The sequence below is a fragment of the Rutidosis leptorrhynchoides genome, chromosome 6 (assembly GCF_046630445.1).
Source record: "Rutidosis leptorrhynchoides isolate AG116_Rl617_1_P2 chromosome 6, CSIRO_AGI_Rlap_v1, whole genome shotgun sequence".
NCBI lineage: Eukaryota > Viridiplantae > Streptophyta > Magnoliopsida > Asterales > Asteraceae > Rutidosis > Rutidosis leptorrhynchoides.
Window position 1 is genome coordinate 309,131,205 of NC_092338.1, and position 26,772 is coordinate 309,157,976.

A 26,772-nucleotide genomic window follows, 5' to 3' on the forward strand; every position below is an offset into this window, starting at 1 on the left:
ATAATAATAATAATAATAATAATAATAATAATAATAATAATAATAATAATAATAATAATAATAATAATAAAAATAATAATAAAAGAGTACAACCTTTGAAGAAAGGAGCTTTAAAAATAAAACGCCACTGCCCAGGCTCGAACCCGCAACCTCTCGCTAACCCGCTAACACTCCAAACGAATGCTCCATTTGTTACTTTCCTGATTTAATATCCAAACTAATTGTTTTAACCCATTTTCTGTTTCAAGCCCAAATAGTCCAACCACACTTGGCCCAACAGCCCAATCACTCTTAGCTCAACCTATGCAGCTATTTATTGATAGAAAAAAATTAAACTGCAGCAGCCTAGGTTCAAACCCACGACCTCTTGTTTAGCAAACACCCTCTAGACCACTGCTCCGCTTGTTATTTCTTGTAATACTTCATACGTTTATTCATATATCCTATATTAATCGGTCTCACTAACTCATCATCTACTTATCATCATTAACATCATTTACGGTTATTATTATAAATCGTCATAATTATCTTCCATAATCATCTTATCATCATCTTACTAATTAAATGACAATATGCTATGCACTAAGGTAAAGGGGAACATGTATGACCCACTAACCCACAATCCACTTCAAAATGCTTCCACTACTTAAACTTGCTGGTAATTGTTGTATGCAATAGCAGGCTACGACGATAAAAAAAAAAATAGAAGTGACATAAGTGAAATTTGATGGGTTTCTGTCTTAAAAAAAATAAAACGATGGTGTTATAGAGGATTGAATATAAAAAAAACTCGAGTAATATGCAGGTGGGTTGATGGTGGTTTAAGACTGATTGTAACAGCGAACATTAATGAAACTATAAATGGGTTTTCGAATAACAACATATTAACCGTGAAGTGATCGACCCTGATATATTTCTTTCGGATGCATAGGTGACTCATGATGGAGATGAGAGAGATGGCGTATGGTTGTGTTTGACGGCAGTAAAACGCAGCAGAAAGTTAGCACAGATCTTCGATGGTGATGGGTTTTGTTGTGCGAGTAGAAACAGAACGATGGATATATAGTAGCTGAGTAAAAATATTAACATTTGCAGGTTCTTGATGGTGTTGGGTGTTCGTGGTGAACCAAGATAGAAAGGAAACAGAAACATAGTAGCTCGAGTGTCAAGAGTGTCCATGGTGTTGTGATGGTGGTTGTGTGATAGAACAAAGGTGGCGGTGATGGTAGTTCTTTGATAAGAATAGAAGAGAGAGAAGAAAGAGAGGGAGAATAATGGTTAGTGAGGTGGTGGCGGTTGTGGTGGCGATGAAGGGTGAATGTTGGTGGTTCGAATGTTCAACGAAGATGACGATTGATTAGTGGTTTGTAAGTGGGTTTCGTTTTGTAAACTTGAAATAGAAACGGTAACTAGCGGGTTAGGGTGGTGAGAGTGACGAGGTGGTGGTTGCAGGGTGAGGTGGTTGCAACTTACATGATGGTGGTCATGTTTAGAAGGTGGTGAAGGTTTGGTCAATTAACATGGTGACCGGAAGTGGTGGCGAGCGGTGGTTTGAAGGTGATGATAGTCGACGGTTTAGAGGAGAAGACATAGTGGTAATGGATATATATCTATATGTCTTCTGTGAATGTATATATAAGTGTGTGTGTGTGTGTGTGTGTATATATATATATATATATATATATATATATATATATATATATATATATATATATATATATATATATATATATATATATCTTGATATGACACTAATTGAACGAGGGAATTGAAACGAAAACATTACTTTAATAATTCAATTGATTTAGCAGCCTCAAGTTTGTCCTCTCTGTCGACATAATTTATTTAGGGATATTATTTCGACTTCCATTGTCAATAAGTGGCGGATAAAAAGTTCTCAGAAAAATCTCAAAATTTTATATTAAGTATAATTATTTATTCTGATCATTATTTTATAAAAATGGTCATTAACTGTTTACAATTATTAAATAAAAATTAATCTATTATTAGCGCTCAATCCCAGGTAAAATATACGAAGTGTTAAAATTCACCTTAAGATATTTAAATATAATCTTAGCAACACTAAAATTTTTATAACTTAATTACACACCAACGTTTATTATTAAATGTTCATAATTTCGTATTTTACCTTGTTTACTATCACTCGAATGACACTAGTGCTACTATCATTTACTAAATAAATTCGAAATCATATATATGTTTAACATACATTATTTATATATATATAGATATGTTTTAAATAATAATTATCATAATATCATATTTTTATTTTATTTTACATAATTAATTTTAATAACAACATATAATATTTCAAATTATATTTTCAATATATATATATATATATATATATATATATATATATATATATATATATATATATATATATATATATATATATATATATATATATATATATATATATGTATGTATGTATGTATGTATGTATGTATGTATGTATGTATGTATGTGTGTGTGTGTGTGTGTGTATGTATATATACACACATATCTATTTACAATTAATTGTTCGTGAATCGTCGGAAATGGTCGAAGTCAAATGAATGTACGATAATAGTTCAAAAATTTTGAGACGCGACATAACGGACTTTCCTTATCATGTCAGAATTATGAAATCGTATCGTGAGTTTGGTTCAAAATTTGTCGAAATTTTTCGGGTCGTGACACCAACATTACCCAACCAGTCCATCATTTGCGGTCTATTCTCTGTTTTCGCCTCGAATATTTTCTGAAAGTGTGACAAAACTTCCCCCTTTACATCGAATGGATTTTCATTCCAAACACCGTTTATGCTAAGACCACTGATGTTGCATTTGTTATATCTTCTCTTAATGGTTGAATGGAAATACTTCGAGTTTTCATCCCCTTCTAAAACCCATCTCGTTCTAGATTTTTATTTAGTTAAAGTTTTCTTAAATATCAATGTAAAAATGTAGTTAGAGTTTCCTTAAATATTAGTGGTAACATCAACATGTTACATTCACTGATTCGAGTTAATATTTATCTTAATTATGTGGGTATTAGTTAGATATTTTCATATATAGAAAAATTAAAGGTTCATTAAATGTACCTTGCAAATAGGACACACGTTAACAAAATCATAAGGCCGCATGCAGTGTTTCTCCACCACCACCTTTAACGACTCGCCACCGCATCACCACCATCACAGCAGATTGCCACTGGCTCCGCCAGTGGCTGCTGCAACAATTGTAACGGGTGTAAAAGTGGGCCCCACTTCAATTTAAATTTTTAAAAATCAAACCGTTGGCTTTTTTTTTTCTTTTTTCCAACCCATTTCATATATATACACACCAGTACTTAACCAAAATCATACCATTTCACAATTTTCACAACCAAAACATACACCATCTCAAACCAAAATCATTTCCACTCTCAAACCAAAAATGTTGACAATACCTCTGATGCTTGTTTCTTTCGACGTTTTTACAGTGGTTCGTTTGATCTTGACTACAAAATATACGATAACACACGTGGTACCAAAGTTTCGTTCGAAAATGTTGACGTCCGCGACCTCAGTGTTGAAGCCTTTCGCGAATTTTTGAAACAAAATGTTGCGTTCGAATGGTCGGACATAATGTTTTTTGAAGATGAGTCTGATCCCACTTTGGCGGCTACGTATCTTACTACCGACGATCGTTGGTACGGGATAAAAGATGCCATCGAGGAAGGTGTCAAACGGATATCTCTTTATTTAATTTATGAAGACGCGGAATCGTTGGGTTGACGTTATATGGAAGAACTCAACCAAGCGTGCAATGACAGTGGCCGTTACATACCCTCGCAACCCGCTTACGACACCGACTGACGTTTTTTCGGATTCAGATTCCGAATAAAAATGTGTTTGTGTTTGTTTCCCCAATAAATTAGTTTGTTTTAATTTAATCGTATTTTTTTTATGTACTCGTAGTTTAATTTTAATTTTATTGTAATCGTATTTTAATTATTTAATGTAATCGTCTTTTTTATTAATTTTATTTGTATTTTTTTTAGTTTATAAATGTTATTTATATTTATATTTTAAGTTTTAAATAATAATAAAAAATGGGTAAAGTGAGGTGGTAAAGTTTATGATTGTGAGTGTTTAGTGAGAGGAATGTTAAAAGTGTTTGTGCTGATGTGGCGCTGATGTGTAAGTGAAAATGTCTGTTAAAGTTGTGAACGACTGCATGTGGCCTAAGTCTATCCATAGTTACGATACGTTTAGAAAAATGGTTAAAGCTATAAATATGATATATACTTTTACTTTTGTTCCAATGTAGGCTATATACCCAATATATTACCAGTGTAGGTCACATACTGTCAAAAAGTGTTCTAATGTAGGCTATTGGTGACCGGTTATCTGCTGAAACGGTAAAATCAATATTTTAACATTTTTTTTTTAATTTTATATGGCTACAAATAAGCTATATACTTTTATAAGTTTATTTGTGTTCCGATGTAGGCTATATATAAAAATGATTTGTTTCCGATATAGGCTATATACTTTCACTTTTGTTCGTTCATTTTTATTTTATCCGGTTAACAAGTTCAATGCGTTCATATTAGCACACTTTTTGAAAATATATATCATACACTAGTATTTTATTTGATATATAAACTACATTGGAACAAAAGTAAAAGTATGTAACGTATTTATATCTTTAACCTTTAGAATAAAAACTCAGTTAACAAAAATCACATTACATAACTTATGGAGTAAAGGTTCATTTTTCTTATGATTTTGATGTTTACCTATAGTTTCACTCGTTATCACCAACAATATTCTGCTGCAACTGCTCTATTTATGTGTATACAAATGACAAAATTTCATTCCTCGTCCCTGAACTTTACATCGATTTTGACTCCCTGTCCTTTTTCTTTTTTTTGTGCACTCCTCGTCCCTAAACTATTAAAAGGGTACATCCCTCGTCCCTCCGTCTAATATCTGTCAAAACCTGCCGTTACCCCCTATCACGTGCAGAGCATGTGGGGGTAAAAAGGTCATTAAACTAGAAGGACGAGGAGCGTAATTATGTCTTCTTCTTCAATATTCAAATTAATCCCAAAATCATAAACCCTAATAAAATTAATTTCATTCCTCTTCATCCTCTTCTTCCATAAAACTTAAACACATTTTGACCCTAAATTATGAATGTACATCTAACACACAAAAATTATATAATCAAATTAAAGAATCTTTGTTACCAAATCTTTATCCAGATACAAATCTCTGAATACAAAAGCCATATATTTAAAGCCATACATTCAAAACCCAGATACATTAGAGATATTTTGTCGTGTTGGCTTCTAGAACAAGTTTCATCGACAACCACTGCTACTTGATTCTCTCTTACCACCTGTTCTCCACAAAAATTTCAAATTAATATATTAGGTCGCATCCAATCCAAATTAAGATAGTAGCAGCACTTCTTCAACTAGATAATTGAAATTTTGTCAAACTGAGAATCATTTATGGCTCTTTGTTGTAAAATGAACTGTATACCTAAAAAATAATACCTGCAGTAATTCAAGTGTTACGCATCCAAACCCCTGCCGAAACTTCGAACTCCGTCGCCGGCAGCCTCCGGTACGCCCTCACGTTCTCCTTCACCCTCAAATTGATGGCGGGATATGGTTAACCTCAGATCTGGTACGAACTCGAAAAAATCCGGCGACCTTAGCTCAGATTCGGTGACTGCGATGCAAAGTGAAAACGAAATCACCCTAGATTCTTGAAAGATGAATAGAGAGTGGGTGTGTGTGTGTTTGTATTTGATGATTTGAGGTTTGGATTCTGAAAAGATTTGAAATTTTAGGGAGTAAACAAACGGACGAATTCTGGATTGCATGGTTTCTGGAATGAATTTGTGTTTCTATTTGATAATTTTTGTGTGTGTTAGATTTAAGTTTTATTGAAGAAGAGGAATAAAATTAATTTTATTAAGGTTTATGATTTTGGGATTAATTTGAATATTGAAGAAGAAGACAAAATTACGCTCCTCGTCCTTCTAGTTTAATGACCTTTTTACCCCCACATGCTCTGCACGTGATAGGGGGTAACGGCAGGTTTTGACAGAAATTAGACAGAGGGACGAGAGATGTACCCTTTTAATAGTTTAGGGACGAGGAGTGCACAAAAAAAAGAAAAAGGACAGGGAGTCAAAATCGATGTAAAGTTCAGGGACGAGGAATGAAATTTTGTCTATACAAATATTCAATATTCAATACATTTACATCACATAGTGTGTATATTACATATATATTGATATATTGGGTATAATAATAAAGGTTCAACGTAACTGTCTCTAACAAACCATAATATCAAACTAACTTCTTCAGAGTCTAGTGATGTAGTCTGTTAAAGATGGTAACACAACACATGATGAAGGCCAATAATGGCCTACATACAAGATTCAAGAATACAAAATTTGATCTTTCTCTTAATCATCTATCCAGACTCCTAATATACAAATGTTTTCAGGTAAAAGAAATCAAAGTTAACCTACAGGATCGCCGGGTTGATCTTTCTTATACACCGTCTCCAAACATTCCTTGGCCCTATGAACTTTTGACTGCAGATAAAAACTCCCGCTTGTAGCATTCCGCTCAAATAAAGTATCATATTTCTGTACAACGTTCGACAAATAGTCAGTTAGTTACTAAACATTTGAAATGTTTTCAGATATAATGTACATTGTACATACCTTATATAACATGTCACAACATCAACTCTCTACCTCCAACTAGTCAAACAAGTTAAGCTAAGATATTTAGCTAAAAAAACATGTGGGTCAATAAACATACAGGCCGAAAGTCAACCCAAGTGTATTCACACACAAAAGCTCCAAAACCAGTTAATTAATTAAAAATGTTTCTTATAGTTTTTCTGTTAGCACTCTGTTACAAAACAAATAAAGAAGAACGAAGAAAGAAAAAAAAATAGTTTCTGGCCAACCCATTTCAACTCACACCAAATAATAACATGTTATACCCATTACAAATCCACATTACAAATCCACTAAGAAACCTCTGAAATTCAAGAATAAGTTCGAACCTTTGCAATTTCCTCCCAAGATGACTGCTCGCTTACACCGAGAATTTGTCTGGCCTCCTGTTCAGTCATAGCTTTGCTACCTCTACGTACAGCATTCTGTAATGTTTCATTAGCTACACCTGTTTTTGAAGCGTCTGCAGATTTGGCTCCAAAAGTAAATAAAAAAAACTTACAAAAAATAACTGAAACAAAATAATTTAGATTGATAAGCTGATAATAATATATTTGCCGCCTAAGTAAGCCCCAATCAGATGTGCTTATACCTTAAAGGAAACTCCTTTTTTGTAATGCATATGCAAGCATATATATAAAATTTACAGAGAAAAGGTAATGATGCTTTGTGTGAGGTCATACAGATCGGCCCAACAAGTATATATCACACTCATAGCAACATTTACTCTAGATGTAACAAATATCCATCAGCTCAGCAGCAAAGCAAATGAGAAAATATAAGACAGAGACACATTTTAGATAATACTCTGATAACAGTTTTTTTTTTTATGATTTAAAACTTTTCAATGTAAAGAGCACCACAGTAATACAACGCTATTACAGTTCATTAATAATTTTCATTTTAACTCTAAAACCACACATAAGCCGCTAAGCCCATAACTTGGTGTAATAATCTTCAAAGCTACAGATCACATACCAAATCCTAATTATGAATGAAAATAACCCACAATAGGGTATGTTTGGCAAAACTAGTTGGTAGCTGGTATCTTGTAGTTGATAGCTTGTAACTTGTAATTGTTAGCGGGCAGCTGGTAGCGGTTAGCTTTTTATATGTAGTTAGTTATTTGATAGAGTAGTTGGAACTAAAATGACAAAAAGCTATGAGCTTTTTCTCAAATGCCGGTTCTATCAGTTTTTAGCTTTTTCCATCCATCTAAAAGCTTTAAGCTCTTATAACCAAACGGAGCTTTTAATTAGATAGGAGCCTTTTCATAAAAGCTATAAGCTAAAAGCTGTAAAAAGCTCCATGCCAAACATGCCCAAAATACAGAAGATGATATCTCCTGATGGCATGTCAAAGTTCCTATATAGTTGTATCATCTTTTTTATTTTGTATATATTACTAAATGAAAAACGAAGTTAGAAAATATTAGGAGTATATGAGAAACTTACTCTGAAGGGCCTGGCGATATGCTTGAACCATTCCCCTAACTAATATTCCACCGCCCATTATAATCAAATTTGCAAGAATTTTAGCCGCCTGCAAAAGAATGATGAAGTAAAGATTTCAAAACTCACAAGAAGAAACATAATGTACTTTCTGCCCATCGTAAACTGTAAATTAACTAAACAAAAGTTAAAAATAATCATAGATTCTTAAAACTTATAGCTGCTTAAACATAACAAGATAATTTTTTTAAAGCCTAACAAGATAAATTGTAAGAACCAAAAAAACAGTAATGCATTTTAATACATTAACTATGTACAATTATTATATTTGAAAGGCTCAAGAGCTATGCTATGCAATTCATAGACAACCTACAAATACTTTCAATTCAAATACCAATTAAATATATATATATATATATATATATATATATATATATATATATAATATATATATATATATATATATATATATATATATATATATATATATATATGTATATATATATATAATTTCAAATCAAAAATCAAGCACATCTGCCTTAACAGCCAAGATCGGGTTAGCGGTGTTTATAATAACCAAGATTGAAACAAATTAAATAAATTAAACCTCATAATAGATGCAATGAAAGCTTCAATTTCATGTAACGGCATACAAAAAATCATTTATATGCGTTGAATGTTTCCGCTATGTTTTTCATATGAGCAGCTACGAAACGAGGTACATATAATTATAATTAAAATAGATAATCTGAAATCATAACATACCATGGGGATAATTTAAGGGTACCGATCAGCGATCTCTGAAATTTGATGATTCTATGAGATTTCGTCGGAAGTGAAATTAGGGTTTTATTTGCGTTTAAGGGAATATCAGAATGATGGATTTTGGGAAAGGCGGACGTATTAGATAAATAAATCCAAAGGTTTATATAAGAATATGTTTGTGTCTGATTCGGTCCTTTAAATTTTGTTTCTCCATTAATAAGGCGTGCACCCTTTAGCTCTCCCTTAAGCAACTAAGGGTGCGTTTGATAAAACTGAATGATTTAGCACTGAACGATTCAGAGCTCTGAATGGTTCAGAAGCTCTGAATCAGTATGCTTCTGAATGAAAATTCATTGTTTGATATGTATTCTGAATCAACACTCTGAATGAAATAAAATTACAATTTTAACCTTATGTATTATTAGTGCTGAATAATAAAAAAATTTTGATCTGTTCTGAACTGAATTAAATATAGAAACTTTAAATAAAATACAACACATATAAGTTAAAATAAAATATAAATAAAACATCTTAAAATCACCAAAATCATATTGATATCTTAACATTCATTCATAGAAAGAAAAAAAAGGACAAACGACATCTAATTGTTAACGATTTGTTCATTTGAAAAGAGTTGATTAGCAATTTCATCATGTAGATTGTTCATAAATTGAGTGCCTTAGGAACCCCATTCAACTCCTTGCATATTTTGTTGCTCATTTTCTTCGGATGGTTCCTCATCATCCTCAAATTCTGGAAACACTTCATCATAAATGTTGTATTTTCTAATAAAATTATGAATCGCAAAACACGCGATCACAACGTCCCTTTGTATTGGAAAAGGATAAGGAGCCATATCTCGTAAAATTCGAAATCTTTTCTTTAAAGCACCATACGTGAAAGAACCCGTCCTAATCCATCCGGACGAATACATTACATTTGGTTACATCGCGAGGTACTTGACCTCTTTATGATACATTTTACAAACTTTGCATTCGTTTTTAAAAGACAAACTTTCATTACATCAAAATTTGACGTCATGCATACCATTTCCTAATATATCAAACTATAAATGACTTGATAATAATCTTGATGAACTCAATGACTCGAATGCAACGTCTTTTGAAATATGTCATGAATGACTCCAAGTAATATCTCTAAAATGAGCAATTGCACAGCGGAAGATTTCTTTCGTACCTGAGAATAAACATGCTTTCAAGTGTCAACCAAAAGGTTGGTGAGTTCATAGGTTTATCTTAAAACAATAAAATTCAACATTTTGATAGACCACAAGATTTAAATCCTGCATGGTACAAATGTGCCCGAATCCTATACCCACCTGTAATGTACATGCGATATCTTTTAAATACAGTACACCTTTCTCGTGTACGAAATCATCTTTCATAAATCTTAGTAACCGTATACATATTTCGTGCACAAAAATAACATACACATAACCTGTGTATAAAATCATTCTCTCGATACATAACATTCATATCAATTGGTGGCACTTATCATGTCCACATAATTCAACGGTGGCAATTATCATGTCCACATAATTCAACGGTGGCAATTATCATGTCCACATAATTCAATGGTGGCAATTATCATGTCCACATAATTCAATAATAATCCACAGAACTTCTGTCTGTATAATAATTCATTCGGGGAATGTTTTGCTTGTGTCTATCTCGTCAAATATTTATAAAAGCATTTCATGTATTCGCAGTTCAAAATATATTTCAAAAGCATTTAATAAAGCAGTTGTAAAAACAGCGCATGTATTCTCAGTCCCAAAAATGTAAAGAGTAAAAGGGAATCAAATGAACTCACCTAATGTATTTTGTAGTAAAAATACATATGACGATAGTGAACAAGTATAGGGTTGGCCTCGGATTCACGAACCTATATCAAGTATTTATATTAACACACATAATAGCAATTAACAAGTTTATATTTTAATAAATAACTTAGTTACATCTAATTATATATTTTAAATAAATATTTAACACTTATATATTAGATACATATTAAAGTGTTTTAATTAAAATATTATATAATGTATTAAAGTTTATATATATATGATTATATACTATAATGTATTAGAATTAATATTTTCATACATAATTATTTTATTATATATATAATTTCATAAAAGTATTTATTTGTTATAGTAATAATGATATTGATAATGAAAATAATAATAATAATTAGGTAATAATAATAATAATTATAATAATAATAATTTTATAATAATATTAATAATAGCTACCTCAAGAAAAAGCTTCAAAAAATAAGGAGCATAAAGTGTCTCTGCCCGAGCTCGAACTCATGACCTCTCGCTTAAACCCCGACACTCTCCTAACCATCCCTCTATAACTCTTTTTCTATTTTAAATGCCCCAAAAATATATATATATATAACTTATTATTTCGGCCCGACTGAAAAACATATCTTGGCCCAACAATGTAATCAACTACTCGGCCCAACTGTTAAATAACTTGTAGCCCGCTTTAGCAATTAGCTAAGCCCAATTTCGAATCAGAAAGGGTTGTTTCGGTTTATAAAAAAAATAGAGGAGGCCACGAATACAACAGCCATCATACGAATTTAATTCCTTTGATTCATTCAGTTATTCATCCTCCTCTCTCATCACTTTTATCTTATTCATTATCATCAAATCATCTATCTATCATCACCATTATCATCTCACACCATATCATGATTATCTCATCATGACCATCATCTTTCATCATCAATTATTATCACTACGGTTCACAGTATCAATTGAGTTTATGGAACCCGTAAAAGACATATCCCCACTCGTCACTTTACAACATGGATTGACTACTTTGTGTCTAATCCCACTTGTAATTGTCCCACTAAAAGTTACCTACTAATATGCACCTTCACAAGTTGATACATTTTAAATTGTATCATATTCAAATGTCGACCTACTCCCTTCTTTTGATCAATGTCGTGACCCACAGAAACCTTCCCATGGAATTGAAATAACTTACTTGTGTTGGTTGTAATGGTGGGACTAGAGAAGAGGAAAAGCATTAGATTGGGTAACCCTCATCATAACAAGGAAAGTGACACGGTTTGTTTTAAAATATACATAATCTTTGCATTGTTAAAATAATTCAAATTGTATGTTGCTAACGTGTTCATTCTTGGATCCCATCTTTTAGACTATACAGCGGCCCATGTATCACTTTTCTATTCAATGTGTGGGTCTTCACTTCAACTCCTAGCTAGTAACACGTTGTGATATAAAATACCCATTATATCATTTTCTACACTGCATTATATTAAAAGTATTCCATCTTATAATTGTATTGAGTGGCTTTCACTCGATAAAAAAAAAAACAAAAATAGTAGCAGTTTGTTTGGTGGTTTTGGTTGAGTTTTTCGAACAGAAACAGAAGTAGTTTTTGCAGCAGTATTCGACGTATAAAAGGTGATGGTGATGGTTGTAAATAGAAGCTGCAGTAGCAGTAGAAAACAGCGAGCAGGAGTAGTGGTTTAAAGGTGTTTATGAGTGTGGTTTGGTTATCAATTCAAACAAAAAAAAATAATGTTTAGAAACAAAAGCATATCGTATGCAGCTGCAAGATGGGGTTCTAAGGTAATGATGGTTTTTGATGAGTTGTGAGAGTGACGGATGAGGTGGGTTTTGATCATAAAAGGTGGTGGGTTTATGTTCAATACGGAACATAAACATGGTAGCAAGGTTGTGGTGACTTCCGGTGGTGATGGTTACCTAACATGGTGTTGTTGATGGATAGCGATGGTTTGTAACATGAAAACAGAAAGGTAATAGAAGTAGATAGTAGCTCATGTCACTCGTACCTTGTAGTAGTTGAACCGGACTCCACAGAAAATGAAACAAGTATTAGTAGTAACAACATTTGTGGTGTCATGGTTGTGTTTTAATTGGTGTTAGATGATAGTTGTGGAATGGTGATGAGAGGTGTGGTAATGAGCTGAAACAGAAACTAATTTGCAGCAGCTGTCTAATATAATGTGATTGATAATGATAATGGATGATAGAATAACTCTTCAATAATTCGAGGTAATTGACTAATATAATTAGCAAATGGGTATCGACACTCAATCTCCCACAGATACGAAGTCAGAAGGAAATAAAAAAATAAAAATAAGACAACGATGTGTAACAATTTGTTGGACTCTTCTGTGTTGTCTTGGAACCTGAAGTCGACGGATGAGAAGTTGTAGACAAGAACAAAATGCAAAAAGTCTGATATTGACCTAAGACTGATTTGTGATTCCAGTTTAGATACAAAACAAAAATCAATTACAGTGTTGATTGGGATGGGCAACTGAAAGTGATTCTAATAGTACACAATGATCTTTCTTTTTCTTTTATAATTTAAAGTTAATAATTAATAATTATATTAATAATAATCTAAATACAATTAATATTAATAATAATATTAATACTAAAAGTAATAAGTCATAAAAATAGGAATTTTTAATAAACTTAACAATAATGATAATGATAATGATAATAACACAAGTTATTTTAGTATTGATAATGATATTTATATATATCAAATTTCATATTTATATCTTTATCATAATAATATTAATACTAGTTGATAATAGCAATGGTAAACATAATAATACGAATTATGATTTTACAGAAAATAATAACTAGTAATTTATTTAATTCATAATTAATTTGTAATTACATTTAATATAATATAATTTATTAATTATATCATATTTACTAATTATAATATATTGAATCTTTAACATTTATTGATTACAATATATAATATTATTTAGGTATTGAATTCATATATATATATATATATATATATATATATATATATATATATATATATATATATATATATATATATATATATATATATATATATATATTTACAAAGAATTGTTCGTGAATCGTCGTAAATGGTCGAAGGTCAATTGAATATATGTACATTGTTCCAAAATTTTCTAGACTCAATTCTACATACTTTGCTTATCGTGTCGAAATCATATAAAGATTAAGTTTAGATTTAGTCGGAAATCTCCGGGTCACTACAATACGCACGCTCAATTACATTTCTAAGTTGTGCATGAACATGGTTGAACTTTTCTTCTTTATTTATGGCTCATCGACGCCCAAAATCCGCTAACCAATATCTTGTATTGCGATACGGAGTCAAAAATCCACGGGTGTTGGAGTAGGCGGCATCACAAAGATAATATTTATCTATATTATTTATAACCAAATAGATAAATATATATAGCATCAACGTGTATATATTAATTAACGTTAATGAAGAACGATTGTACCTGGCGGAGGAAATGGAAAGCCAGACGTTGGGTTATAAGCTACTTCCGTTAAAACTCTAGCATCATGTGCTATGCCCTCCCATCCGGCCCAGACGAATGTAAATATCATATCAAAATCACATATTCCCAATACATTTTGATAACATTCACCTTTTCCTCTACCTCTATAACGAGTTTGTTGATTATGTGGTACAACTGCATGTATAAGTGTTCCGTCCAATGCACCTACCACCCCCCTTTGTAAAGACAAAAATAATAAGAATTTATTTAACGATGTTTAAGGTTATAAAAAAGGGCATACCGAAAGTTTTTCTCTTAGATTTCTATTGCGTTGTGACATATTCGTTGTTGCTTCTGAGGAAGTTGGCACTATAATTTCCCTTGCAAATTTCATCATTGCACGCCGTACTTCATGGAAACATTTGTGAATAGTTTGTGTAGAGTGTTGGAATCTCCGTTTAATCGCTCGAGAACTTTCATTGTGACCTAAAGTTATCAAAAACATTGCCATCTTCTCTTCAACACTTATGGTCCTACTACTTGTCAACCAATTTTTTTGTTTAAAATGGTTGCATAACAACACATATGCATCACGAGAAAGACGCATCATTTCATGACATTGTGTATTTGATCCGGTTAATAATTCTTGAGTATAAGCATGCCCACTCAATGCCGAAGTGTTATCTCTAATCCTTTCAATTCTTTGTAAATTATTTATCATCCAATACCAACATATAATGAGCATAAGCACAAGTTCGTCTTCCAAATCCATTAATTACCTGTTTCATAAGCATATACATTACACAAAATATTAGAGATAACAACCTGTTTCATAACTTGTTTCAATTTTAGTGCACCTACCAACTTATTTTGTTTTATATGCAAGAACATAAAGGATGTAAAATAATACCCAAGATAGAAACTAGATGATTACTGATGCATATAAAGTTCTCAAACAATTACCCAAAAAAGTTTTTACATAGAACTTAACATAATTACCAAAAGAGTACATCACCAAAATAGTACATCAGTTATCCAAGTTTCTAACACAAAACAAAAACCCATAATAGGTTCATAACAGATAATCAAAAGGTAGTAGTGCATCATTCATAATCCAACTAATCTAATCGAACCAAAAAGTCAACAACCCATACTTTTTTCCAGCATTTCTAATCCAACTTTCACAGCTTTCAGGCTTTAGTACCAACCAAAGTTTCCTAAAGTCAGCACTTTCACCAAAAAGTAATAGTGCAGTCTCATACATTGGATTGTTTGGTTCCCAACCAAGTTTCTCCAATTTGTCAATGCAAGCACTCATGTCATCTCCTTTATGTTTCTCCATCATCATATTTGCGATATTAGATATATCTTCGGCAACAACCATGATGTTATGATTGACATCTTTCCTTTTTCTTTTTTTGCTTTGAGTTGGAGAGCGAGTTGAGGAACACTCTTGTGACATAGCATTTGGTTCTTTTGTTGAAATCAGTGGTTACTCATTTATTTCGAGATCATCATGAGCTTCTTGTGGATGAGGTAAGGTAGATGCCGGTCCCCAACCATCAAGCCCGGTAACAGTTGCTCCATCAAATAGTTGAGCACAGAGATCGGGATACAACAAAGGTGCATTCTTTAGGGGTTCCGCATACTTGTTCAACTGTTTAAAAATATATTTATATATAAGTATATATGTGTAATTTAGAAAACTAATTCGTAACTATATACTACAAAATTCAACCTTTATCTCTATCTCCCATTCTTCTTTTGTAAGATTGAACTTCTTTGTTACTGGGTCATAGACATTTCCAGTTTTGTTGTGTAACTTTGTCCACACGTTAAACTTTCCTTTAAGATAGTCAAAACGGTTCTTCATTTGTCGTTGATCCGCAATAAAACCATGTTCTTCTTTAAGCTTTTCTGCAACGTTTTTCCATGAACGCATCTTAAGGCTATTTCCTTCTCGTCCATCATTAACAATCTCGTGAATACAAGCTTCAAGAAAAGTTTTCTCTAAACCATCATGTTTCCAGTTCAGCCTACCCTTTTTTAATTTCAAAGAATCACCAACTTGATCCATAACTAAATTAGGAAATCCCAAAAAAAATATGGACTAAAACCTAACTTTCTTATAAAATTAACAATCAATAAAATTAATTGTCTTACTATGAATTAACAATCCAAATGATATCTCATACATACGGAGTATTAGGTTAGTATAAATTCAAAAGGCCTTACTGTAAATCAATAAAAAAAATTGCAGCAAATTATATCTCATATCAGGTAGCTAGGATATAAGTGAATAAAATATTGCTAAAAAGCATATACAAGATAATAAAAGAATCAACCAACATATATTCACAAATTAAGAATCAACGTGTATATATGCAAAAATTTCAATCTCGCTGTATATTATATATCTATATATTGTAAAAGAGGGGAAAAAAATTAGGGTTTCAAAGTTGAAGATTATAATAGATGAAAGAATTACCTGATGAAGAATTAATAGTTCAATGAAATCTTGTGAAGAAGATGGAAGAGAAGAGGAAGAGACTGGAAAATATATTGGGAAGGGAAAGGGTATTAAAGAAAAAAGTGTATTACTGAACGGTTTAGAGAGGGCCTAGAAGGCAAATGGTTCAGCGCCCTTTTTTCCTCGTTCAGCACCAACCCCTCGTTCAGATGTGGATATCAAACGCGCTGAATGCTTACCGATTCAGCACTCAGTGCTGAATGATCCAGTTCAGCAGCAAACAAACACACCCTAAGACTCATTTCAACGCGCGTGTTGAACTTGTTTTTTTCTCGACGCGTCTATGGCGTGGCGTGTTGTGGCGTGCTAGCCAGCGGCACGGAAGGAGTTCGAGGTGTAAGGCCACGTGTTGGCGTTTGATTAGATGCTGGTACATTTGACCTTCTCAACCGAATAAAAAAAATTACAAATAAAAGAAGATAGTTTTCAAAAATTAAATATATATAACTTGAATAATAATAACTTCACACATTTTCAACTAAAAATACAAACCACATTCTCACTTTCATCTATCTTTTCTCTCACTTTTTATAAATACAAACCACATTCTCCCTCATCAATAGCAAACCCAAACTCGAATGTTTGGCAAATGTATGCTAACATTTTGTCCAACGAACTAACAACTCCCAGTTCATCTTTTTCATCTTAATCTCAAACCTCACTTGAATTTGTCAGTGATGATACGCATAACCGCACAAGCGCTATGCACGCATCACACATGGCAAGAACGTGGTTACAGCGCTGAATTACTAGTGTAAGACGAATAGAACAAAACAACCTAAGGCAGGTTGTGCACGGTATAATCATCATCACGCGAATAACACGGAGCAAACTCGGCGGGCGCATACAAGAACAAGTATGTATTTAATAAGACAAAGAGCATTACGTGTGGCCGGTAGGATCCACATTTCATACGAATGGCAGAAACTGGTTAGCAGCACGATACAACAGGGACCACAAGCTTATGTCACTTTATCCGGCCAAAAAATACATCATGGCACTAGTACGTGTCTTTTGTCTCCTTACGTGGCATTAAAAGACAATGGCATCCACCTATATATAAACATAATACAACCCAATCTTATAGAATCACCATCTTCATCCTACAACTCTTACTCAAGACACACAATCAAATGTTTATCACGTTTAGAAATCTGTTAATCTCTCATCCACCCGCGTTACCAGAATACATATAGCATCCAACCCACGGATTGAGGTAACATTCGTTGAACATAAATTCTAACGCCATCACCGAGCCATCGATTCCGGCTAACCTGTACGATGGTAGGAAACATTTAACCACCCCTTCTGAGATCATCATCTCATAACAAGGTATTCATGGTACTCTGGACCGGAGAGTTAAACTCAGAGGCCCTTAAATCCCCCTGATTTGTTGATCAAGTGTAGACCGAACCCCATGGATCATTTTATGCTTGATCAAATGGCACTATCCGTGGGATAACGGAGTTAAAAGGTTTGATAAATGTTTTTACTTTTTTGGTTATAACATTCGCTAGTTCTCTCTGTTTTAGTCTTAGTCGTGCACTATTAACAAGCGAGAAAGGGCGGTACCGACATGACAAGTATCCTTCCGCGGAGGGATGGAAAGCGCAAAGCCAGTCAGATAAGCGAAGGTGAAAAGGCAGAATTGTCCTTCCCTGCCATCCGACTAATCAAAACTTCTTGCGCGCCAATCGTGGTACAAGGATACCTACCCGAGTCAGGGTACGAGATAAGACTTTTGCATATGGACACGGGAAGTAGCATGGATATTATGTACGAACATTAGTTCAGATAGTTACCGGAATCCGTCAGCCAAACTATCAAACCTTCAGCCATGGTCCTCTTAGGGTTCTCAAGAGAATCGACGTGGCCAAAAGGAACTTTGGATCTAAAGTTATAGTTAAGAGACGACAAGGACAAACTTAAGACACACACTGAAGACGCCGAGTTATGCATTGTGCGTTTACATTCGAGATACAACGCCATATTGGGAAGTATATCGCTCCAAAGGTTCAGGGCTATACTGTCAACAATTCATGGATTGGTAAAGTTTCCAACAAAACAAGGAATTGCTACGCTCAAGCCAAAACCACTTGAGACGTTATATGAAATGTCCCGTTCTTATTGATTAAAAATGTTCCATATTAATTGATTTCGTTGCGAGGTTTTGACCTCTATATGAGACGTTTTTCAAAGACTGCATTCATTTTTAAAACAAACCATAACCTTTATTTTATAAATAAAGGTTTAAAAAGCTTTACGTAGATTATCAAATAATGATAATCTAAAATATCCTGTTTACACACGACCATTACATAATGGTTTACAATACAAATATGTTACATCGAAATCAGTTTCTTGAATGCAGTTTTTACACAATATCATACAAACATGGACTCCAAATCTTGTCCTTATTTTAGTATGCAACAGCGGAAGCTCTTAGTATTCACCTGAGAATAAACATGCTTTAAACGTCAACAAAAATGTTGGTGAGTTATAGGTTTAACCTATATATATCAAATCGTAACAATAGACCACAAGATTTCATATTTCAATACACATCCCATACATAGAGATAAAAATCATTCATATGGTGAACACCTGGTAACCGACATTAACAAGATGCATATATAAGAATATCCCCATCATTCCGGGACACCCTTTCGGATATGATATAAATTTCGAAGTACTAAAGCATTCGGTACTTTGGATGGGGTTTGTTAGGCCCAATAGATCTATCTTTAGGATTCGTGTCAATTAGGGTGTCTGTTCCCTAATTCTTAGATTACCAGACTTAATAAAAAGGGGCATATTCGATTTCGATAATTCAACCATAGAATGTAGTTTCACGTACTTGTGTCTATTTTGTAAATCATTTATAAAACTTGCATGTATTCTCATCCCAAAAATATTAGATTTTAAAAGTGGGACTATAACTCACTTTCACAGATTTTTACTTCGTCGGGAAGTAAGACTTGGCCACTGGTTGATTCACGAACCTATAACAATATATACATATATATCAAAATATGTTCAAAATATATTTACAACACTTTTAATATATTTTGATGTTTTAAGTTTATTAAGTCAGCTGTCCTCGTTAGTAACCTACAACTAGTTGTCCACAGTTAGATGTACAGAAATAAATCGATAAATATTATCTTGAATCAATCCACGACCCAGTGTATACGTATCTCAGTATTTATCACAACTCAAACTACATATATTTTGGAATCAACCTCAACCCTGTATAGCTAACTCCAACATTCACATATAGAGTGTCTATGGTTGTTCCGAAATATATATAGATGTGTCGACATGATAGGTCGAAACATTGTATAGTTGTCTATGGTATCTCAAGATTACATAATATACAATACAAGTTAATTAAGTTATGGTTGGAATAGATTTGTTACCAATTTTCACGTAGCTAAAATGAGAAAAATTATCCAATCTTGTTTTACCCATAACTTCTTCATTTTAAATCCGTTTTGAGTGAATCAAATTGCTATGGTTTCATATTGAACTCTATTTTATGAATCTAAACATAAAATGTATAGGTTTATAGTCAGAAACATAAGTTACAAGTCGTTTTTGTAAAGGTAGTCATTTCAGTCGAAAGAACGACGTCTAGATGACCATTTTAGAAAACATACTTCCACTTTGAGTTTAACCATAATTTTTGGATATAGTTTCATGTTCATAATAAAAATCATTTTACCAGAATAACAACTTTTAAATCAAAGTTTATCATAGTTTTTAATTAACTAATCCAAAACAGCCCGCGGTGTTACTACGACGGCGTAAATCCGGTTTTACGGTGTTTTTCGTGTTTTCAGGTTTTAAATCATTAAGTTAGCATATCATATAGATATAGAACATGTGTTTAGTTGATTTTAAAAGTCAAGTTAGAAGGATTAACTTTTATTTGCGAACAAGTTTAGAATTAACTAAACTATGTTCTAGTGATTACAAGTTTAAACCTTCGAATAAGATAGCTTTATATGTATGAATTGAATGATGTTATGAACATCATTACTACCTCAAGTTCCTTGGATAAACCTACTAGAAATGAGAAAAATAGATCTAGCTTCAAAGGATCCTTGGATGGCTTGAAAGTTCTTGAAGCAGAATCATGACAATAAAACAATTTCAAGTAAGATTTCCACTCGAAATAAGATTGTTATAGTTATAGAAATTGAATTAAAGTTTGAATATGATTATTACCTTGTATTAGAAAGATAACCTACTGTAAGTAACAAAGGTTTCTTGATCTTGTATTATTACTTGGAATGGATTTAGAAAACTTGGAAGTAAACTTGCAATCTTGGAAGTATTCTTGATTTTATGAAACTAGAACTTTTGGAATTTATGAAGAATACTTAGAACTTGAAGATAGAACTTGAGAGAGATCAATTAGATGAAGAAAATTGAAGAATGAAAGTGTTTGTAGGTGTTTTTGGTCGTTGGTGTATGGATTAGATATAAAGGATATGTAATTTTGTTTTCATGTAAATAAGTCATGAATGATTACTCATATTTTTGTAATTTTATGAGATATTTCATGCTAGTTTCCAAATGATGGTTCCCAAATATGTTATGTGACTCACATGGGCTGCTAAGAGCTGATCATTGGAGTGTATATACCAATAGTACATACATCTAAAAGCTGTGTATTGTACGAGTACGAATACGGGTGCATACGAGTAGAATTGTTGATGAAACTGAACGAGGATGTAATTGTAAGCATTTTTGTTAAGTAGAAGTATTTTGATAGGTGTCTTGAAGTCTTTCAAAATTGTATGAATACATATTAAAACACTACATGTATATACATTTTAACTGAGTCGTTAAGTCATCGTTAGTCGTTACATGTAAGTGTTGTTTTGAAACCTTTAGGTTAACGATCTTGTTAAATGTTGTTAACCCAATGTTTATAATATCAAAAGAGATTTTAAATTATTATATTATCATGATATTATGATGTACAAATATCTCTTAATATGATATATAAACATTAAATGTCGTTACAACGATAATCGTTACATATATGTCTCGTTTCAAAATCATTAAGTTAGTAGTCTTGTTTTTACATATGTAGTTCATTATTAATATACTTAATGATATGTTTACTTATCATAATATAATGTTAACTATATATATAACCATATATATGTCATCATATAGTTTTTACAAGTTTTAACGTTCGTGAATCACCGGTCAACTTAGGTGGTCAATTGTCTATATGAAACCTATTTCAATTAATCAAGTCTTAACAAGTTTGATTGCTTAACATGTTGGAAATACTTAATCATGTAAATAACAATTTCATTTAACATATATAAACATGGAAAAGTTCGGGTCACTACAGTACCTACCCGTTAAATAAATTTCGTCCCGAAATTTTAAGCAGTTGGAGGTGTTGACGTATCTTCTGGAAATAAGTGCGGGTATTTCTTCTTTATCTGATCTTCTCGTTCCCAGGTGAACTCGGGTCCTCTACGAGCATTCCATCGAACCTTAACAATTGGTATCTTGTTTTGCTTAAGTCTTTTAACCTCACGATCCATTATTTCGACGGGTTCTTCGATAAATTGAAGTTTTTCGTTGATTTGGATTTCATCTAACGGAATAGTGAGATCTTCTTTAGCAAAACATTTCTTTAAATTCGAGACGTGGAAAGTGTTATGTACAGTCGCGAGTTGTTGAGGTAACTCAAGTCGGTAAGCTACTGGTCCGACACGATCAATAATCTTGAATGGTCCAATATACCTTGGATTTAATTTCCCTCGTTTACCAAATCGAAAAACGCCTTTCCAAGGTGCAACTTTAAGCATGACCATCTCTCCAATTTCAAATTCTATATCTTTTCTTTTAATGTCAGCGTAGCTCTTTTGTCGACTTTGGGCGGTTTTCAACCGTTGTTGAATTTGGATGATCTTCTCGGTAGTTTCTTGTATTATCTCCGGACCCGTAATCTGTATATTCCCCACTTCACTCCAACAAATCAGAGACCTGCACTTTCTACCATAAAGTGCTTCAAACGGTGCCATCTCAATGCTTGAATGGTAGCTGTTGTTGTAGGAAAATTCTGCTAACGGTAGATGTCGATCCCAACTGTTTCCGAAATCAATAACACATGCTCGTAGCATGTCTTCAAGCGTTTGTATCATCCTTTTGCTCTGCCCATCAGTTTGTGGATGATAGGCAGTACTCATGTCTAGACGAGTTCCTAATGCTCGCTGTAATGTCTGCCAGAATCTTGAAATAAATCTGTCATCCCTATCAGAGATAATAGAGATTGGTATTCCATGTCTGGAGATGACTTCCTTCAAATACAGTCGTGCTAACTTCTCCATCTTGTCATCTTCTCTTATTGGCAGGAAGTGTGCTGATTTGGTGAGACGATCAACTATTACCCAAATAGTATCAAAACCCCTTGCAGTCCTTGGCAATTTAGTGATGAAATCCATGGTAATGTTTTCCCATTTCCATTCCGGGATTTCGGGTTGTTGAAGTAGACCTGATGGTTTCTGATGCTCAGCTTTAACCTTAGAACACGTCAAACATTCTCCTACGTATTTAGCAACATCGACTTTCATACTCGGCCACCAAAAATGTTTCTTGAGATCCTTGTACATCTTTCCCGTTCCAGGATGTATTGAGTATCTGGTTTTATGAGCTTCTCTAAGTACCATTTCTCTCATATCTCCAAATTTTGGTACCCAAATCCTTTCAGCCCTATACCGAGTTCCGTCTTCCCGAATATTAAGATGCTTCTCCGATCCTTTGGGTATTTCATCCTTTAAATTTCCCTCTTTTAAAACTCCTTGTTGCGCCTCCTTTATTTGAGTAGTAAGGTTATTGTGAATCATTATATTCATAGATTTTACTCGAATGGGTTCTCTGTCCTTCCTGCTCAAGGCGTCGGCTACCACATTTGCCTTCCCCGGGTGGTAACGAATCTCAAAGTCATAATCATTCAACAATTCAATCCACCTACGCTGCCTCATATTCAGTTGTTTCTGATTAAATATGTGTTGAAGACTTTTGTGGTCGGTATATATAATACTTTTGACCCCATATAAGTAGTGCCTCCAAGTCTTTAATGCAAAAACAACCGCGCCTAATTCCAAATCATGCGTCGTATAATTTTGTTCGTGAATCTTCAATTGTCTAGACGCATAAGCAATCACCTTCGTTCTTTGCATTAATACACAACCGAGACCTTGCTTTGATGCGTTACAATAAATCACAAAATCATCATTCCCTTCAGGCAATGACAATATAGGTGCCGTAGTTAGCTTTTTCTTCAATAACTGAAACGTTTTCTCTTGTTCATCCTTCCATTCAAATTTCTTCCCTTTATGCGTTAATGCAGTCAAGGGTTTTGCTATTCTGGAAAAGTCTTGGATGAACCTTCTGTAGTAACCAGCTAGTCCTAAAAACTGGCGTATGTGTTTCGGAGTTTTCGGGGTTTCCCACTTTTCAACAGTTTCTATCTTTGCCGGATCCACCTTAATACCTTCTTTGTTCACTATGTGATCGAGGAATTGAACTTCTTCTAACCAAAATGCACACTTTGAAAACTTAGCGTACAATTATTCTTTCCTCAATACTTCTAACACCTTTCTCAAATGTTCACCGTGTTCTTGGTCATTCTTTAAGTAAATAAGTATGTCATCAATGAAAACAATGACAAACTTGTCAAGGTATGGTCCACACACTCGGTTCATAAGGTCCATGAACACAGCTGGTGCGTTAGTCAATCCAAACGACATAACCATAAACTCGTAATGACCATAACGCATCCTAAAAGTAGTCTTTGGAATATCATCTTCTTTCACCCGCATTTGATGATACCCGGAACGTAAGTCAATCTTTGAATAAACAGACGAGCCTTGTAGTTGATCAAATAAGTCGTCGATTCTCGGTTTTGGGTAGCGGTTCTTGATGGTAAGTTTGTTCAACTCTCGGTAGTCGATACACAACCTGAATGTACCATCTTTCTTCTTGACAAACAAAACAGGAGCTCCCCACGGTGATGTGCTTAGTCGAATGAAACCACGTTCTAAAAGTTCTTGTAATTGACTTTGCAGTTCTTTCATCTCGCTGGGTGCGAGTCTGTAAGGAGCACGAGCTATTGGTGCAGCTCCTGGTACAAGATCTATTTGAAATTTAACGGATCGATGTGGGGGTAATCCCAGTAATTCTTTCGAAAATACATCGGGAAATCCTTTTGCGACGGGAACATCATTGATGCTCTTTTCTTCAGTTTTTACTTTCTCGACGTGTGCTAGAACAGCATAGCAACCTTTTCTTATTAGTTTTTGTGCCTTCAAATTACTAATAAGATGTAGCTTCGTGTTGCCCTTTTCTCCGTACACCATTAAGGGTTTTCCTTTTTCTCGTATAATGCGAATTGCATTTTTGTAACAAACGATCTCTGCTTTCACTTCTTTCAACCAGTCCATACCGATTATCACATCAAAACTCCCTAACTCTACTGGTATCAAGTCAATCTTAAATGTTTCGCTAACCAGTTTAATTTCTCGATTCCGACATATATTATCTGCTGAAATTAATTTATCATTTGCTAATTCGAGTAAAAATTTACTATTCAAAGGCGTCAATGGGCAACTTAATTTAGCACAAAAATCTCTACTCATATAGGTTCTATCCGCACCCGAATCAAATAAAACGTAAGCAGATTTATTGTCAATAAGAAACGTACCCGTAACAAGCTCCGGGTCTTCCTGTGCCTCTGCCGCATTAATATTGAAAACTCTTCCGCGGACTTGTCCATTCGTGTTCTCCTGATTCGGGCAATTTCTAATAATGTGGCCCGGTTTTCCACATTTATAACAAACTACATTGGCATAACTTGCTCCGACACTACTTGCTCTGCCATTACTCGTTCCGACACCATTTGTTCCTTTCGTTCTGTTAACCCCTGGTCCGTAGACCTCACACTTCGCCGCGCTATGACCATTTCTTTTACACTTGTTGCAAAATTTGGTGCAGAACCCCGAGTGATACTTTTCACACCTTTGGCATAGCTGCTTCTGATTGTTGTTGTTGGGATGATTGTTGTAGTTGCTGTTATTGTTGTTGTTGTTGTTGTTGTTGTTGTTGGGCCATTTGTTGTAGTTGCGATTGATGTTGCGATTGTTGGGATAGTTGTTGCGATTATTGTTGTAATTGCTGTTGTTGTATTGGTGATTCTTATCACTGTTTTCCTCCCACTTTCTTTTGACTTGCTTCACATTGGCCTCTTCAGCCGTCTGTTCTTTAATTCTTTCCTCAATCTGGTTCACTAGTTTGTGAGCCATTCTACATGCCTTTTGTATGGAGGCAGGCTCGTGTGAACTTATATCTTCTTGGATTCTTTCCGGTAATCCTTTCACAAACGCGTCGATCTTCTCTTCCTCATCTTTGAACGCTCCCGGACACAATAGGCACAATTCTGTGAATCGTCTTTCATACGTGGTAATATCAAATCCTTGGGTTCGTAACCCTCTAAGTTCTGTCTTGAGCTTATTGACCTCGGTTCTGGGATGGTACTTCTCGTTCATCAAGTGCTTGAATGCTGACCACGGTAGTGCGTAGGCATCATCTTGTCCCACTTGCTCTAGATAGGTATTCCACCATGTTAACGCAGAACCTGTGAAGGTATGCGTAGCGTACTTCACTTTGTCCTCTTCAGTACACTTACTTATGGCAAACACCGATTCGACCTTCTCGGTCCACCGTTTCAATCCGATCGGTCCTTCGGTTCCATCAAATTCCAAAGGTTTGCAGGCAGTGAATTCTTTGTAGGTGCATCCTACACGATTTCCTGTACTGATAGATCCAAGGTTATTGTTGGTATGTAGCGCAGCCTGTACTGCGGCTCTGTTTGAAGCAAGAAAGGCACGAAATTCCTCTTCAC

At 33.8% G+C, this 26,772-nt stretch overlaps 2 protein-coding genes across 2 annotated transcripts; both read right to left on the reverse strand.

The window, feature by feature from the left end:
* Window positions 1–6,226: 6,226 nt before the first annotated feature.
* LOC139853174 (mitochondrial import inner membrane translocase subunit PAM16 like 2-like) lies at window positions 6,227–9,102 on the reverse strand. The gene is made up of 4 exons (XM_071842556.1): window positions 8,978–9,102; window positions 8,216–8,303; window positions 7,091–7,224; window positions 6,227–6,662 (listed from the first exon to the last, which is right to left on the reverse strand). Exons 1-4 carry the CDS (start codon window positions 8,978–8,980, stop codon window positions 6,534–6,536), a joined length of 354 nt encoding a protein of 117 aa, XP_071698657.1. The 5' UTR covers window positions 8,981–9,102; the 3' UTR covers window positions 6,227–6,533.
* A 6,698-nt stretch (window positions 9,103–15,800) lies between these two features.
* LOC139854638 (L10-interacting MYB domain-containing protein-like) lies at window positions 15,801–16,385 on the reverse strand. Its single transcript, XM_071843932.1, has 2 exons — window positions 16,047–16,385; window positions 15,801–15,965 (listed from the first exon to the last, which is right to left on the reverse strand). Exons 1-2 carry the CDS (start codon window positions 16,383–16,385, stop codon window positions 15,801–15,803), a joined length of 504 nt encoding a protein of 167 aa, XP_071700033.1.
* Between the last annotated feature and the right edge of the window lie 10,387 nt (window positions 16,386–26,772).

Excerpts from the sequence above, each read along its gene's own strand:
- LOC139853174 (XM_071842556.1), bottom strand. Across the intron at positions 7,225-8,215 it reads ATATCGCCAGGCCCTTCAGA|ACGCTTCAAAAACAGGTGTA; the intron begins GTAAGTTTCTCA and ends CCAAATCTGCAG. Across the intron at positions 6,663-7,090 it reads CTTGGGAGGAAATTGCAAAG|AAATATGATACTTTATTTGA; the intron begins GTTCGAACTTAT and ends AACGTTGTACAG.
- LOC139854638 (XM_071843932.1), bottom strand. The coding sequence starts at position 16,385 with ATGGATCAAGTTGGTGATTCTTTGAAATTAAAAAAGGGTAGGCTGAAC. Across the intron at positions 15,966-16,046 it reads AATGGGAGATAGAGATAAAG|TTGAACAAGTATGCGGAACC; the intron begins GTTGAATTTTGT and ends ATTTTTAAACAG.